Consider the following 13,658-nt stretch of genomic DNA (forward strand, 5'->3'; position numbering starts at 1 on the left):
TGCTTCTCTTATTAAAATTTCTATACTGTTTCTATTCAAATGGAAGATAAATTGATTCGATGATTATATACAGAATCAACAGCTAGTACCATACTGTAGCCCCTTACGACTTATAGGCTACCTGATTTTATACCCGACTTATCACCGAATCTCTGGTAGTCAATACAGTATATCTCGTATTATTATATTAGTATGGATGAGTAAGATGATTTATAATAATAATAATTCATTTCCATTGGGTGTCACCAAAAATGAGGAAGGCTCAACTCACACTTACGTGACTCAGGTCGAGAAGAGACTCGACTCTAGTCGAGAGCACGTGTTTTCAAATGGTGACACTCAGACCAGTCGATTATAGTCTCCGCGACTTTACCATTTGAAAACACATGCTCTCAACTAGAGTCGAGTCTCTTCTCGACCTGAATCGCGTATTGTGAGTTGAGCCGAACTTTTCAATACACGTCACAATCTGTAATGGAAACACCTCTCAACCTAAAACAATGATGATCGGAAACGTTTGCTCGGTAGGCCAACCTGATTGAAGGTGAAATGCAGCGGTTTGACGCAGACGGCCATCCTCATGTGGGGCGAGACGGTCGGCTTGGGCTTAGTGTTGTGCACGAGGAGGTGGTTGGTGGCCGGCAGTCGCAGTTTGCTCACTATCGACACCGAGCTTGGCACAGTCTGGTTGTCTCGCACCGGGCACAGGATAAAGCATGCGCTGTACTTCAGGTTCCAGTTCTCTCTGATCACCTGCAATCATACCAGAGCCTCTTATTGTACTATTCCACAAAAATACATGGGTAACCTATGAAAATTGAATTTATTTCAAATATTATATTGATAATAAAATTCGGCCAATTCCTTACGTTGATATTTCATAATTACGAGGTTTTTTCCAACCACGATTGGCCATAAGTAGCAGACGAATGTATATAAAGGAATAACCTTTTCACTAAAAGTTACTTATAGCCTACTTATGGTTATTCTTCAACATAATATTGATGTGAAGATTGAGGCATTTGTGTTATCAGTGGACTACCCTACCAAAATCCTCTTAATAAAATGTCGCCGAATGAGTTTAAGTGGGTCCACTTGAACATCATGTATGTACCTTGCCGTTGTTTTGGAGCTCATCTGTACATCTGTAGGCTACATCTGTACATCTTCTCGTTGTTTTGAAGCTCCTCGTTAGTTTGGAAGCTCTGCCTTCAAAGGCATGTCTTGAGTTTGGGGGTAAGGTATAAGCAGAGACAAATTATAAATTAAAGGTATAATTATAAATTAAGGTATAAGTTACTAGTGACCAAGTCAAGTTTGTATGGTGGGTGATCGAAATTTCATCTGACGGAGACGCAATTTGGTTGCACCAGTACTGTGAGGACTAGTTGTCATGGATCACGTCGATTCCGGAAGTCATTTCAACTGAAGTCTTTAATTTTTCGACACCATTCACGCACAAAATTATCACTCATAATGTTTCCTGCGTAAACTTGAATCATTCTTTGTCAGGTGTATGCTGAACTTTTGCCTTTTTTCCTTGCAAAAACGAGTACGCTACGCAACTAGCCCTTGGCAGTAGACTCAAGGGAGGCTGCCATGTTTGTGGGTCTATAACTAGACCTGGCCGCACCGATCATAGGGTGTTTGAAGGGGATGATTATCTGCTCTGTTCTGTAAGGGAACGCGCCACCTTAGTCCTCCGACACACCCAGAACCTGACAGGAGTGAACAGCGACTATCTCATCCATCGACACCGTACGCCAGCGACAGGGAAACACTGTTTTGAAAGAGTCTCGAATTGGCGTGTGCGTTAGGCGCCAAAACCGGACACTTTTACATTCGTACAGACACGACAAAGTCAGACACATCGAATCTCTGACACTTCCAAAAGGTATACTTCTTGGAGGGACTGTACTACGCAGAGCTGTCTGGGTTTTCAAACAATGGTTATTGTTCTGATGGATCCCCACATGTAGGCTATTCTTAATTAACAAGACCATTGACAATTTATTTCTGAAACCTATCACTCTTTTCTATCCCTCTTCGTAGTAATATCAGGCGATGACTTATCTTGTAACTGTATAATTCGTTATATAAATCATTCCTATTTTGTGCAGTTGTCTCTCTTTTCTGCAGTTATTTGGAGCTTGAATAATATAACTATTAGTAAATTTCTTGACACAAAACAAAAATAACTTCACTTAATAGTTCAATAGTCAAGATTAGTGAGTACACTGAAACTTCTCGATAACTCTATAATTCGTAGTTTTGCCATCAAAAACACTGTAACTAGTATTCCTATAACGATAAATACACTAGTATGCCATAGTAACTGATAACTCCGCTGAATTCAGCTGATTAATATACGAAACTTACATCAACTCGCTTTCTTTAATGTCTGTCTGCCTGTCTAGGTATTGTTTGTTTTCAACATAGCCCACCCACATGTATTAGTAATACAACTTGTGATAGCAATACATTTAACGTTATAGTAATTGGTATTATTAGTTTAGGGATTTTGAATTCTGATTGTGAATTATTCACCCATACGGAGTGAACTTTAAAGTTCTATGGATTCAAATATAATAATATAACTAGAGACACCCTTGGTTGAAGAACTCGCTCATGAACGGTTGTATTGATCTCTGAAATCTTTTACAAGTATGTCAAATTAATATTTAACAATATTTTCTAATATCCATTCATACAGGCTATATCATGCATTAATTATGGGTAATTATGGGATCAGTATCCATGATATATTTTTTCGTATTTTATTTTATCAGCCTCGATATTGCAGAGCTTGATATATAATTCGTCACCCTCCAAAATTCATATTAAATGCTTGGTCCCGTAAGCTACAAATTATAGTGGTTCTACTGTGTTGATTGTAGTCTACTGGGGGGTTAATATACTCGAACATTGAGAATTTTGAATATAATAAAATTTTTCAGTATTGTTTTTCATTTCGAATGTCATTTTCAATACTGGAAGATATACAGTTATCGTTTCCCAAAAAAGCGGGAAAATGTTATTTTTTCATGATAATATTTTGATGATTGATTTTTCTACGTTTCAACGACGGGATTTGCTTTTGTCAGTATATGTACGTTGGCATGTTTGTAGATTAGCTTTTGATGATTACAGCTTGGCACTGCTCTCGGTTTCATTCATAACAGGTAATATTGTCATCGTCAATACACGCCAATCAGTCATTGGCCGCTTCAACACTTACCGATTTCTCGTCACGGTACCGGTTTCTTTTTTCCGATGTCCGAAGTGCTAATTGGGGTGACATAATGACAATGAGATCTGTTAAACAATGAGATCTTATAAACTTTATAACTACTGTACAAGCTCTACTGTTCACAGAACTACTAGCTACAAGTATTCAACTACAGAAGTCGGAAATAGACATTTCATTTTACTTATGGTAGACACCCACCCTTATCTATCTACTTCACGTCTATGAATATAACAATATCAAAGGATAGAGTTGAAAGTACAAAGGCATAGAGATGGAAATTTAGAAGTAAATGATTTGTTATAATTCAATTACCCAGGTGTATTAAAACTGACTACTTTAGCATTTACCTGATTACCGCAATCATTATGTTACAAATTCAAATTTGCGTTGCGTTGCTGACACTCGGCTGCTCTCTGCAACTATTTTCTCGAATCATGCAATAACTTTAAAACATGACGTCAACAAACTTGGTGACTCAACACATCTGTCTCGTTTTCAACTGACAATGGCAAACTCTCTCGATCAGCTGTTTTCAACTGACGATGAAAAACTCTCTTGATCAACTGTATTCAACTGACGACGGAAAACTCTCTCAGTCAGCTGCTACTCGGTTGATGAATATTATTACCTGATCATTTTTAAGTTCCCTCAGTGAGTTATCCTAAACATGAGTCCTAATTAAAATGATGATTTTCGTATCACAAACTCACTATATTTCAAACTATATACTATGTTTCAAACTTAATCAAAATCGTTAAAGCCGTTTTCGATTTCCATCAGACATACTGACAAACAAACTAACAAACAGAAATGGAATACGATGGTAAATACGTCTATAGTAACATCCATATGGGAACGTCTGTTATAGTAGACTGCATAAAACTAATCCGATGTTAGTTGGAAGAGCTGAGTACCTCCTCACCCCTTACCATAAACTTTGCCAATTCTTCAGGTGTACTGTATTATGAAAATATCAATATTAATTCTTACTTATAATCAGCTGCGGACGAAGTTGATCAAATCTTATTTGGCAACGTTGCATTTACCCTCATGAGACTATTTTCATACGGTCTTGTATATTTAAAATAATGTATAATATAGTGAACAACCAATTCATTTTTAAAGTAATTTATTATAATATATATGGGATGAAAAATAATTGAGAGATTATAACTACCTAAAACAACTTGGACAACAAAATAAATAACTTAGAATATATTCTTTTAAATTGGTGCAAGTTCCACATCATCCGCCTCTTGCACAACGGCGGTATCACCAATCCTAAAACTCGCAGCCGAGGACCAACTGCTAGAATAAAATAATAATAATAATAATAATAATAATAATAATAATAATAATAATAATAATAATAATAATAATAATAATAATAATATATAATAATAATAACGAATTAGAATATCCAATGAATTATTATTATTATAAATGTATAACAAATCCGGCCCGGGCAAGATATGTTTCTCATACCACTCCGTGTTTCGGTTGGAAACGTTAAACTGCCAGTCCCAGCTGCCTGGAAACAGTCGTTAGGTCATGTCAGAGGCCTTGAAATTGATCAGTCATAAGGGGGACAGTGAAAAGGGGGTCCTAAGCCCCCCTCAAGGATCAGATAAATAATGAAAATGCGGGTCTATCTACACGAATCCTTAGAGTCTCATGAAAATTTAATACTTTTTTTTAACAGCAGTAGTATAGTTCCTTCTACAGTATAAACAATGTAGCAAAATTGCCTTGAAAGTATGGGTACAGAGTAATAAAGAACATATTTTTCTCTGTGGTATAGTTTGAATACAGAATGGGTACACTTATTGATCAGAGCACAATAGTGAGTTATTGAATAAATTTCAATGTGAGAATTAACAAGTTGCAAGATGTCACAGTGAAAGCAAGACAAAGGGCACAATCAGACAATCAAATGTATGTAAAGAGTTGTTGAGAATTATGGGAACAGCTTGATGTATCTTTAGCTTTCTAACTAAAAGTTATTTTCCAATAAGAATATTTTCCACAATGAAATTGTCATTGTAACAGAAAAATTTATCTTTTTCCATGATTTTTAAGAAATCTGTTTTGGTGTATTCCTACTTAAGGGCCTCTCTGTAGACCTAAATTTCTAATAAATATTTCATGATTGAATTTAATAAGTAATAATGTATAATATGTCTGTATTGATACTTCAACCACATTTATATAAAACTGGAAAAAAATGAAGCATATAATAACATCTTCGAATGTAACGTTTATGGGGAAAAACCCAGGTCCCTGTATCCTTTGGGGGTATTCCTCCCCCCCAATACCTCTTGGTTTTTGCCCCACCCCTCCCTAGCAGTTTGGTGAAATGGCGCCACTAAAGTTGAATGAAATCAACTTCAATTATTGTATGGTAATTGTATGGCAAGATTACGATACTTATGAGCTCTACTTAGAAATGGATGGTGAAACAAGATAATTGAACTGGAATGTAATAAACTGTGATATTTTTATAATTATATAAAAGAAATTAAGCCATACATTACAATCATTGAGAGAAAAACTAATAAGATGCTTATATTATCTTCTCAAATCTTGATACATTAACAATACACTACCGGTAATTCACGAGTAAATACTGATGGGGTCGATTTCAATGAACAAATTATTTAAATGAAATGGTTATTTAATTATTTAAACGATTTAAATGAAATGGTTGTTTACTTCTAAATGTCTATACTTGAGCATTCTGTTAATTTCGAACAGAGCTCACTTTCACGGGGTTTTCTCAGATGATGCAGCAATCACTGAGGAATCTCCAGCACAGATTTCAATAATCCAGGAGAGAGTCATCTAAAATTAAAACTATTAGTGCAATATTGCTAAATTATTATTGCCAATTAATAGTGTTTTCCAGAAAATTACTAATCCCATAAATGTCTGTTAATTGAATGATAAGTTATGGAGTTCCAATATTATAATATTTTCGCATTCCCATCTTTCTTTTTTCATATTTTAAATCGCTTCATTTGGGTCACTCGTTGTTTAGTCGAATATAGTATTTATAGTATTAAATACTCTGGCAAGTTCACTTCTGGGTCACTCGTTGTTTAGTCGAATATAGTATTTAATAGTATTTAATACACTGGCAAGTCTCAAACAAAAGGAGACATGTCGAGATGCCTTCCGTCATCTCGGCATCATGACGGTGACCAACATCTACAATATCATGGAAGACATCACCCATGTTAGCCGACTAAATCTCCAAAGAGGCACAGATGTTCATAAATACGTCACTCGGCAGGCAGACAACTATGTACTCCCAAGGCACAGGACTGCAATCTTCGAAGAGAAACCTTCATACGTGGGCAGAAAACTGTGGAATCATCTACCGGAGAAGATAAAGAGGCTGGATTGTGTGACATTGAAAAAAAGACTTAGTGAGTTTCTCAAAGGAAGGCCCATGTAAGAACTATGTGAATTTCTTGAAACAGGAGACACAGACTGGCAGTGAACAAAATATAATTGTGAATACAAACAATTCAAATATATTTAATTATATATATATATTTTTTATTCTTGACAACAATTGCTATTCTTGAAGAATATGTAATAAGAATTTTGACTATTGACTATTATTCAGGTATATAGCTATCACATAAATCTCTCTTAGCAGCGACTACATAAACGCTTAACATAGGTTGCTAGGGAACGATAATAATAAGAATGTGATGAATAATCTATCCTGTTCTAGGCGAGCAATATTTCTGTATCACAGATATCCAAAAACTTCAACACTAAAATGTGAATATCTTTGAAACGGTGGTTTGATACATTGATGAGCGATTTCCACCATTCATTGTCTCTTGAAATTCTTTATTTGAATCTTGTATTAAACCTTCCCAAAGAAAATGTTTAATCCAATGTGGCGGAACGAAGATGGCAGACCTAAATTATGAAGCTACCTACAGAATTTTTTTTAATTTGAATAGGAATCCCAGTGGAGCCCACTGTCAAATTATCTTGGGAAAAGGAACATCAAACTGTTTTCCTATTAATATTACGCTGTAGGCCTACGTGAATCCATAGAACTTCATAGGTTTCTCCGTATGGGTGGATGATTCAGAATCAAGATTCAAAGTTTGTCAAATTAATAATACCAACGACATAGCAACTGCCATCACAATTTGTATCATTAATATTACGCGTATGCTACTGAAAGATAATAGTCAGGCAGACACTCAGGAGCAAGTTATTTTGTCTCATGTAGTACTTTTAATGTTACTTTTATATCCTGAAAAAGGACGAAGAAGTGAGTAAAATATTTTGTTGTTCAACGAACTTGATCTGTAAAAAGGTTCGAAGAGTGCGTGTTCAAAATTTGAAGCTGATCGATCAACTCTTTCAGAAGTTATTGTAGTGCATTCGAACAAACAAGCATACCCACAGACTGGCAACAACTTTGAACTTGAGTAAAAAGTAAGAACTTGCTAGCTCTCGTTCAACAAATATTATTGAGAGAACAACGGGCGGTATTATCAGTTGGGAGCACATAACTTGAAGGAGTCAAATTATTTCAGTGTAGGGGATTGAGTATTTTACAAGAGAGTGTGTTTCTGAGGGATATAGGCCTATAGTGAGAAAGTGAAGAAGTGAGGATTCAATGGAATTGCAGTTTTAGTTTTTTTGCACGGCGGCCCTCTCTCACATTCAACCATCAAACTTCCAGTACGATGCTACATTAACTATATTATACAATCCTACTCAGTGGAATGAGGGAATTCACAATATTACAAGCAAGAGTTGATAGTAATGAATATTATTGACACAAAAAAAATTACAAATCTAGGCATGGGAAAGTCAAATTCAAGATAGGTTGAAGATAATATGTCTGAAGCATTCTATGAAATAATAACAAAACCCTGAGGGGTTTTGAAGAAAGGAGAACATTAGCACACAACCGGGTAAGAGAGAGAGAGAGAGAGAGTGTGTGTGTGAGACAGAGTGAGAGCGAGAGCGAAAGGCGCAGGAGTGATAGTGAGAGGGTTTGATTGATTGATTGATTGAGTACTTTATTTATGTAGATTACAATATATACTGGCGTATACACTTATATACAATAGCTACAATACAGCAAAATTATAGATGAATTTACATAATATAGACTAAGAAAATAATTATTGAACTGTAATATGATATGAAAGCAGTTTGTAATATAATAACTATAGATAATAATCATATTGTTATGCATCTACATAAATTGGCGGAGCTTTGGACATATCATGTCCATTCTTCGGAAAGAATATTAAAAATATCCTCCCCACTAACTCTCTACCAAACGTTAATTTTGTTATTTAAACTAAGGATTTATTCATTAATGGAAATTGTAAAGTTTTATCAATATGATATTAAAGAGAAAAAAAAACAGAAAATTGATAGAGTAAAATAATTATATAGGTAGATAAGATCAAATAATTGATTATAAAATGAAGTAGGCTGAAAGTAGATCAGGTTATCACTTTCAGTAATATACAGCAGTATGCAGTGGATAATTAAAAACATGAGTTTATAATATATATATATATATATACAATTCGTTCTATAACATGGTTTAAAGGTTTGTATTTGTGGGATGGGTGGGGGATGGATGTCATGTGATCGTTCTAGGGCCGGACAGTTTCAGTCATTTGTTCCAAAAGATGTTTTTTTAAAGTTAGGATGAAGCTCGCTCGGCTCTCGATGGACCTGATAGAAACAGGAAGTGCATTCCATGCACGACAGGCACTGACTAAGAAGGATTTGTGAAAATAGTAGTTCGATGATTGGGTATCCTTAAAGTACTTTCTCCGGTTCTAGTATGTGAAGCATCTATCCTCCTACCTTCAGAGACAAATTTGAAATCATCTTTAAAATAGTTCGGATTACCGTATATCAAGATATCTCTAACAAGCTTGACTATTCGAAAAAGCCTCTGATCGGAAGCTTTAATGTTGAACTAGCAATGTGGGCTGGGGTGATATGATCATGGCGTTGGAGAGAGTAGACGAAACGTAGACAATAATTTTGGCAACGCTGTAGTTTATCATTCAGAGTGACTTGCATATCGTTAAGAACAGAATTACAATACATTAAATGTGGGAAGATGAGAGATTGAACCAATAATAATTTAATGTTTCTAGGGAGGATATCGTGCATTTTCTTCAATGCATGCATGGCTGAGAATACCTTTTTACAAGTTTTGTTCACTTGTTCTGACCAGTCAAGAGTATTATTCATAATAATGCCTAAATTTTTAACTGAGCTACAGTAACGAATGTCATTACCGTCTACACTAATTTTGTGAATCGATTCAAGGTCATATTGTTTATAAGACGAGAATATCCAATTATAATGGGTTGTGTTTTGATGGGATTAAGCTTAAGGCCATTTTTCTTTGTCCATTCCACTATCGAATTGATATCCTGATTCATTATTCCAACTGTTTCATTAATTTTTGTTATGGGACAGCTTAATAGATTTGAAGGTCGTCTGCATAAGTATGGAAACTGGAGAATTTGATAATGGAAGAAAGGTCATTAGCATACAAAGTGAAGAGAAGAGGGCCTAAAATTGAACCTTGTGGTACTCCATGCATAACGTTTTTCCAAGTTGACTTTTTGTCACCGACAGATACACATTGTTTCCTACCTAATAGATAGGATTTAAACCAAACTAACGAGTTGTGACTGAAACCAAGAATAGCCAACTTATTCAGAAGGACTGTATGATCAACAGTATCGAATGCTTTAGAAAAATCAAATAGGGTGAGGATGGTGCATTTTCTTTGGTCCATAGCTAACCTTATATCATCAGTGACACGAAGCAGAGCTGTCTCAGTTGAATGGAATTTTCTAAAGCCTGATTGAAAGTTATGAAGCTTACTATTGTTGTCTAGAAATTTTACAACTTGAGCATGAATGAGTCTTTCTAGCACTTTGGACAAAGGGTAAGGGAGGGGGTGAGAGAGAGTGAGGGGGAGAGCGAGAGGGAGAATGAGAGAGTAAGCAATAGAACTAAAATAATAAGGTTGAGATAAGAGACAATGTCACGCAGGAGTATTGTCTAACGGTGGTGACACACACACTTCTACAGTCACTCTAAGTTATAAACAGAATATTTCAAAGAAAGTATAGTCTGTGCCAAAATTGAAACCAGTTTACTTCCAAAGATATTCTGACATAGGCGTCAAAAGCAGATAGCGACAACCAGAGACTGTTTTCCAGGTAGAGAAATTAGTCACGGACTCGCCCCGCCAAAACAAGACACTTCTTTTTCAGCACAAGAACGACAAAACTAGCCACCGCCAAAACAAGACTGATTTTTAGTGCTAGGATGGATGTGTCTGACTTTGACGGTGGTGTATCTTGACATCGCCCCGTTCTGTAAAAGTCGCTCCCCTACCGCTTTTCTGTGTTTAATGATATGTGATCGGAGGTTGAAAATAATGACCCTCGTACATCTAACATTTTCCAAATTGCTTTACTTGATTTTCACATAATTCTTAGTTTCAAAGCAAGAGGCGATGTGAAAATTGTGGAGTTGTTGTTCCTACTATTTTTCAATAACCTATTTTCTCATAAATAAGTTATATTACTTGCTTTGTAAAATTGTCAATATATTTTATTATTTATTGGAAAATTCTAGATTTGATTGAGCAGCATGAGGAAAATAATAGAATATTGAAATACGTTGTGCCATCAACTATGTGATTCACGAATATGTTGATAAATGCCAGAAAATAGAGCCAACTGAGAGAAAGAAGTTGTGTGAGAATATAATTAAATATATTTGTGTCACGCCTTGAAATTTGGCAATCAAATAAATGGATATTTATTCAATGACACGGACATTACAGAGAATAGCAATAATCACATATTTAATTCAACAAAAATGCGTAGTGTATAGTCAATGAATACAATAGCAATCAACATAAGAATAATATTTTATGATCATAGTTCATCTGAATGTGGATTGATTAGTTGAAAAGCTGACCTTGACTTTGGCAGGAACTGAAGCTGAGTGCGACCCATTAGGAAACCACATTCTGCACCAGACCCTCTCCGGTACTCGAGTTTTGGTCGCAGCAATTATCCTCAGCTGCTTTGACATTCTACCGTCGTAGTAGGCGGAGAATACAAAAAACTTAAACCTGGGAAAACAGTAAGATACAATTACACAAAATTGAAGAATTTACATTTTGAGGCACTAGACAAGTAAATAAGGTAGAAGGTGAAGCAATCCAAAGGCAAGACTATTTTTTCTCTAAATGAAACCAGTCTAAATCAATTCTCTATCAATATTATATTAAAGTAAGCTTTTATTCAAATCAATTATTGTTTTTTCAGATTCAATCGAAGCAAGCCATTTATTCAAGTTTGCCTTTTTGAATTCAATAATAATTCATCTAATAAGCAACTTAAGACAGGAATGTTTGAGTTCTGTCAAAAAGCCTCAAGATATCATCACCATCAGGCTGAAGTACCGGCAGGGCCTCCCACAAGCTGAATGAAGCACCCCCCCTAAATATCTAAATATTTCAAACCTAAGTAGCAGTACCCAGTAAATAAGGCATCTTTGAACCTTTTTTGGATCCCCCCCCCACCTAAAATTTCTATGACACAGCCCACGACGACAATTTTCTGAATCGTGATCGGAAGCAATTGGCGCTACCAGCTGAAATAATATTTAAAAGTTTTCAGGCCCATGTCGACTAAAATTATAATATATCAAAGAGGTGGGTGCTTCACCTATGGGTATTCCAAGCACCAAAAACTATACGCCTCTCATTCAGTGTTGTTCCTTCTTACTTCAACAAAAAACTGCGTTCGGCATATTTATCTCTCATGTATGAACACAATACATATCAAGAAATGAACTATGTGAAGGAGAGCGATACACATGTGGATGAAATTATAAAAACATCGACGAAGAATAAGAAGAAAAGAACGAGAACAAGATGGAGAACAAGAAGCATAAGAAAGTGAGAAAGAGAAACAGAACTAATTAATCTAACTACAGTAGAACCTAGATAATTCGTAGTGGAAGATCGGTTCCTTGAAAAACCCTCCATAATTCGTAGTAAAGCAATGTATTCCGGTCCCCTCGATAATTGGTAGTAAAATCGAGCGCTGGCGTATCTTCGACCTCTAAAATATTCCTATTTACTGTGTTTTTGCATAGGCCTACACCATGAAAAGGGAAGATAATTACAGAGAACCATGCTATCGCTAACTAATTCTCCAGACATGAGGTCATCAACTGGAAATTACGCGGACTGTCGGAAGAAATTATTGTCCATTGACAAAGTAAGTAGGTATTCAGTTCAATTCAATACAATATTGGATGTCAGAGTGAATAATCAGTTTGTGGATGTTACTAAATAAGTCTTGTTGTGCGCTAGTCTACCAGAAATAAATCCCATGCGATCAAAAATTTGAAATCGAACGGAAAAGATTGAGTTGATTAAATATTTAAAAATCTTTCAGCAATTATAAAAACTTTTCATTAAAAATTTAAAAAATCTGTCAATATTTTTCGAAATTCTCAAATTGAGGTTTATTACTATTTTCATATTATTTTCAACTTTTAATCATATTATCTGTGATTTCTCATTGAATATTCAGCATTCTATGATTCGAATGATTCCTTCATCACACCGTTCATTATTTAATCAGCCTCCTCCTCCTCCTCATTCACCTTTGCCTCGATACTTCCTACCTTACATAATTCGTAGTAAACGCTGGTTTCGTTAACCATGAATTATAGAGGTATATCAACCCTTGTTAATTTACTAAAAATTGATATATTCTTTTCATTAAAAATGGATATTGAGCCCACCTAGTGCCGGGTACACTCTGCCATGCACCCGGGGAGGCGGTGAGGTTGGGCGCAGGCGGCAGGAGGGTCTCGACGGCTCGAGGGACAAGTGCGCCCGGGCGCCCGCGTCCATCACTGCGCATGCGCCCACCACCCCCTCCCTGCTTCTGCTCATCAAGCACCCCGCGCAGTGCCCCCACCACCTCCTCCAGGCCCGGATGGTAGGCCACGTAGTCGTCGCCTGCCTGAAACCACAGACCAGAGATACTAAGTATAGAAGTCTTCTATACTGTAAACTGGAAACTTGTACAGTAGAACTCCAATTATCCGAATTAATGGGGACCGGGACCCATTCGGATAATCAAATATTCGGATAATCAGAGTTTAAAAACAAAATCGTCATTGGAGAGAAAAAAGCTACTTTTTGATATTGAACTATTTTTTTATTGAATTAAATGAAAGAAACATTATATTCTTTTCACATGTTTAACTACACTGACTTCGCGGAGGGAAGGACAATAGTGAGCGAACGCGCAAAAACTGGCTTTGCGGGGGAAGAATAATA

The 13,658-nt window shown here is 35.9% G+C and overlaps 1 protein-coding gene across 3 annotated transcripts in view; it reads right to left on the minus strand.

Moving 5' to 3' along the window:
* The window catches only part of LOC111051126, a 39,670-nt gene that overhangs the window by 4,482 nt on the left and 21,530 nt on the right, over positions 1–13,658 (minus strand). For all 3 annotated transcript variants that reach the window (XM_039434608.1, XM_039434609.1, XM_039434611.1), the window contains 3 exons: positions 13,115–13,338; positions 11,270–11,426; positions 535–753 (listed from right to left, as the gene is read on the minus strand). In XM_039434608.1, the coding sequence (XP_039290542.1) occupies positions 535–753; positions 11,270–11,426; positions 13,115–13,338 (600 nt within the window). The remainder of the gene's footprint in view (positions 1–534; positions 754–11,269; positions 11,427–13,114; positions 13,339–13,658) is intronic.

Source organism: Nilaparvata lugens, chromosome 8, assembly GCF_014356525.2.
Source record: "Nilaparvata lugens isolate BPH chromosome 8, ASM1435652v1, whole genome shotgun sequence".
Taxonomy (NCBI): Eukaryota; Metazoa; Arthropoda; class Insecta; order Hemiptera; family Delphacidae; genus Nilaparvata; species Nilaparvata lugens.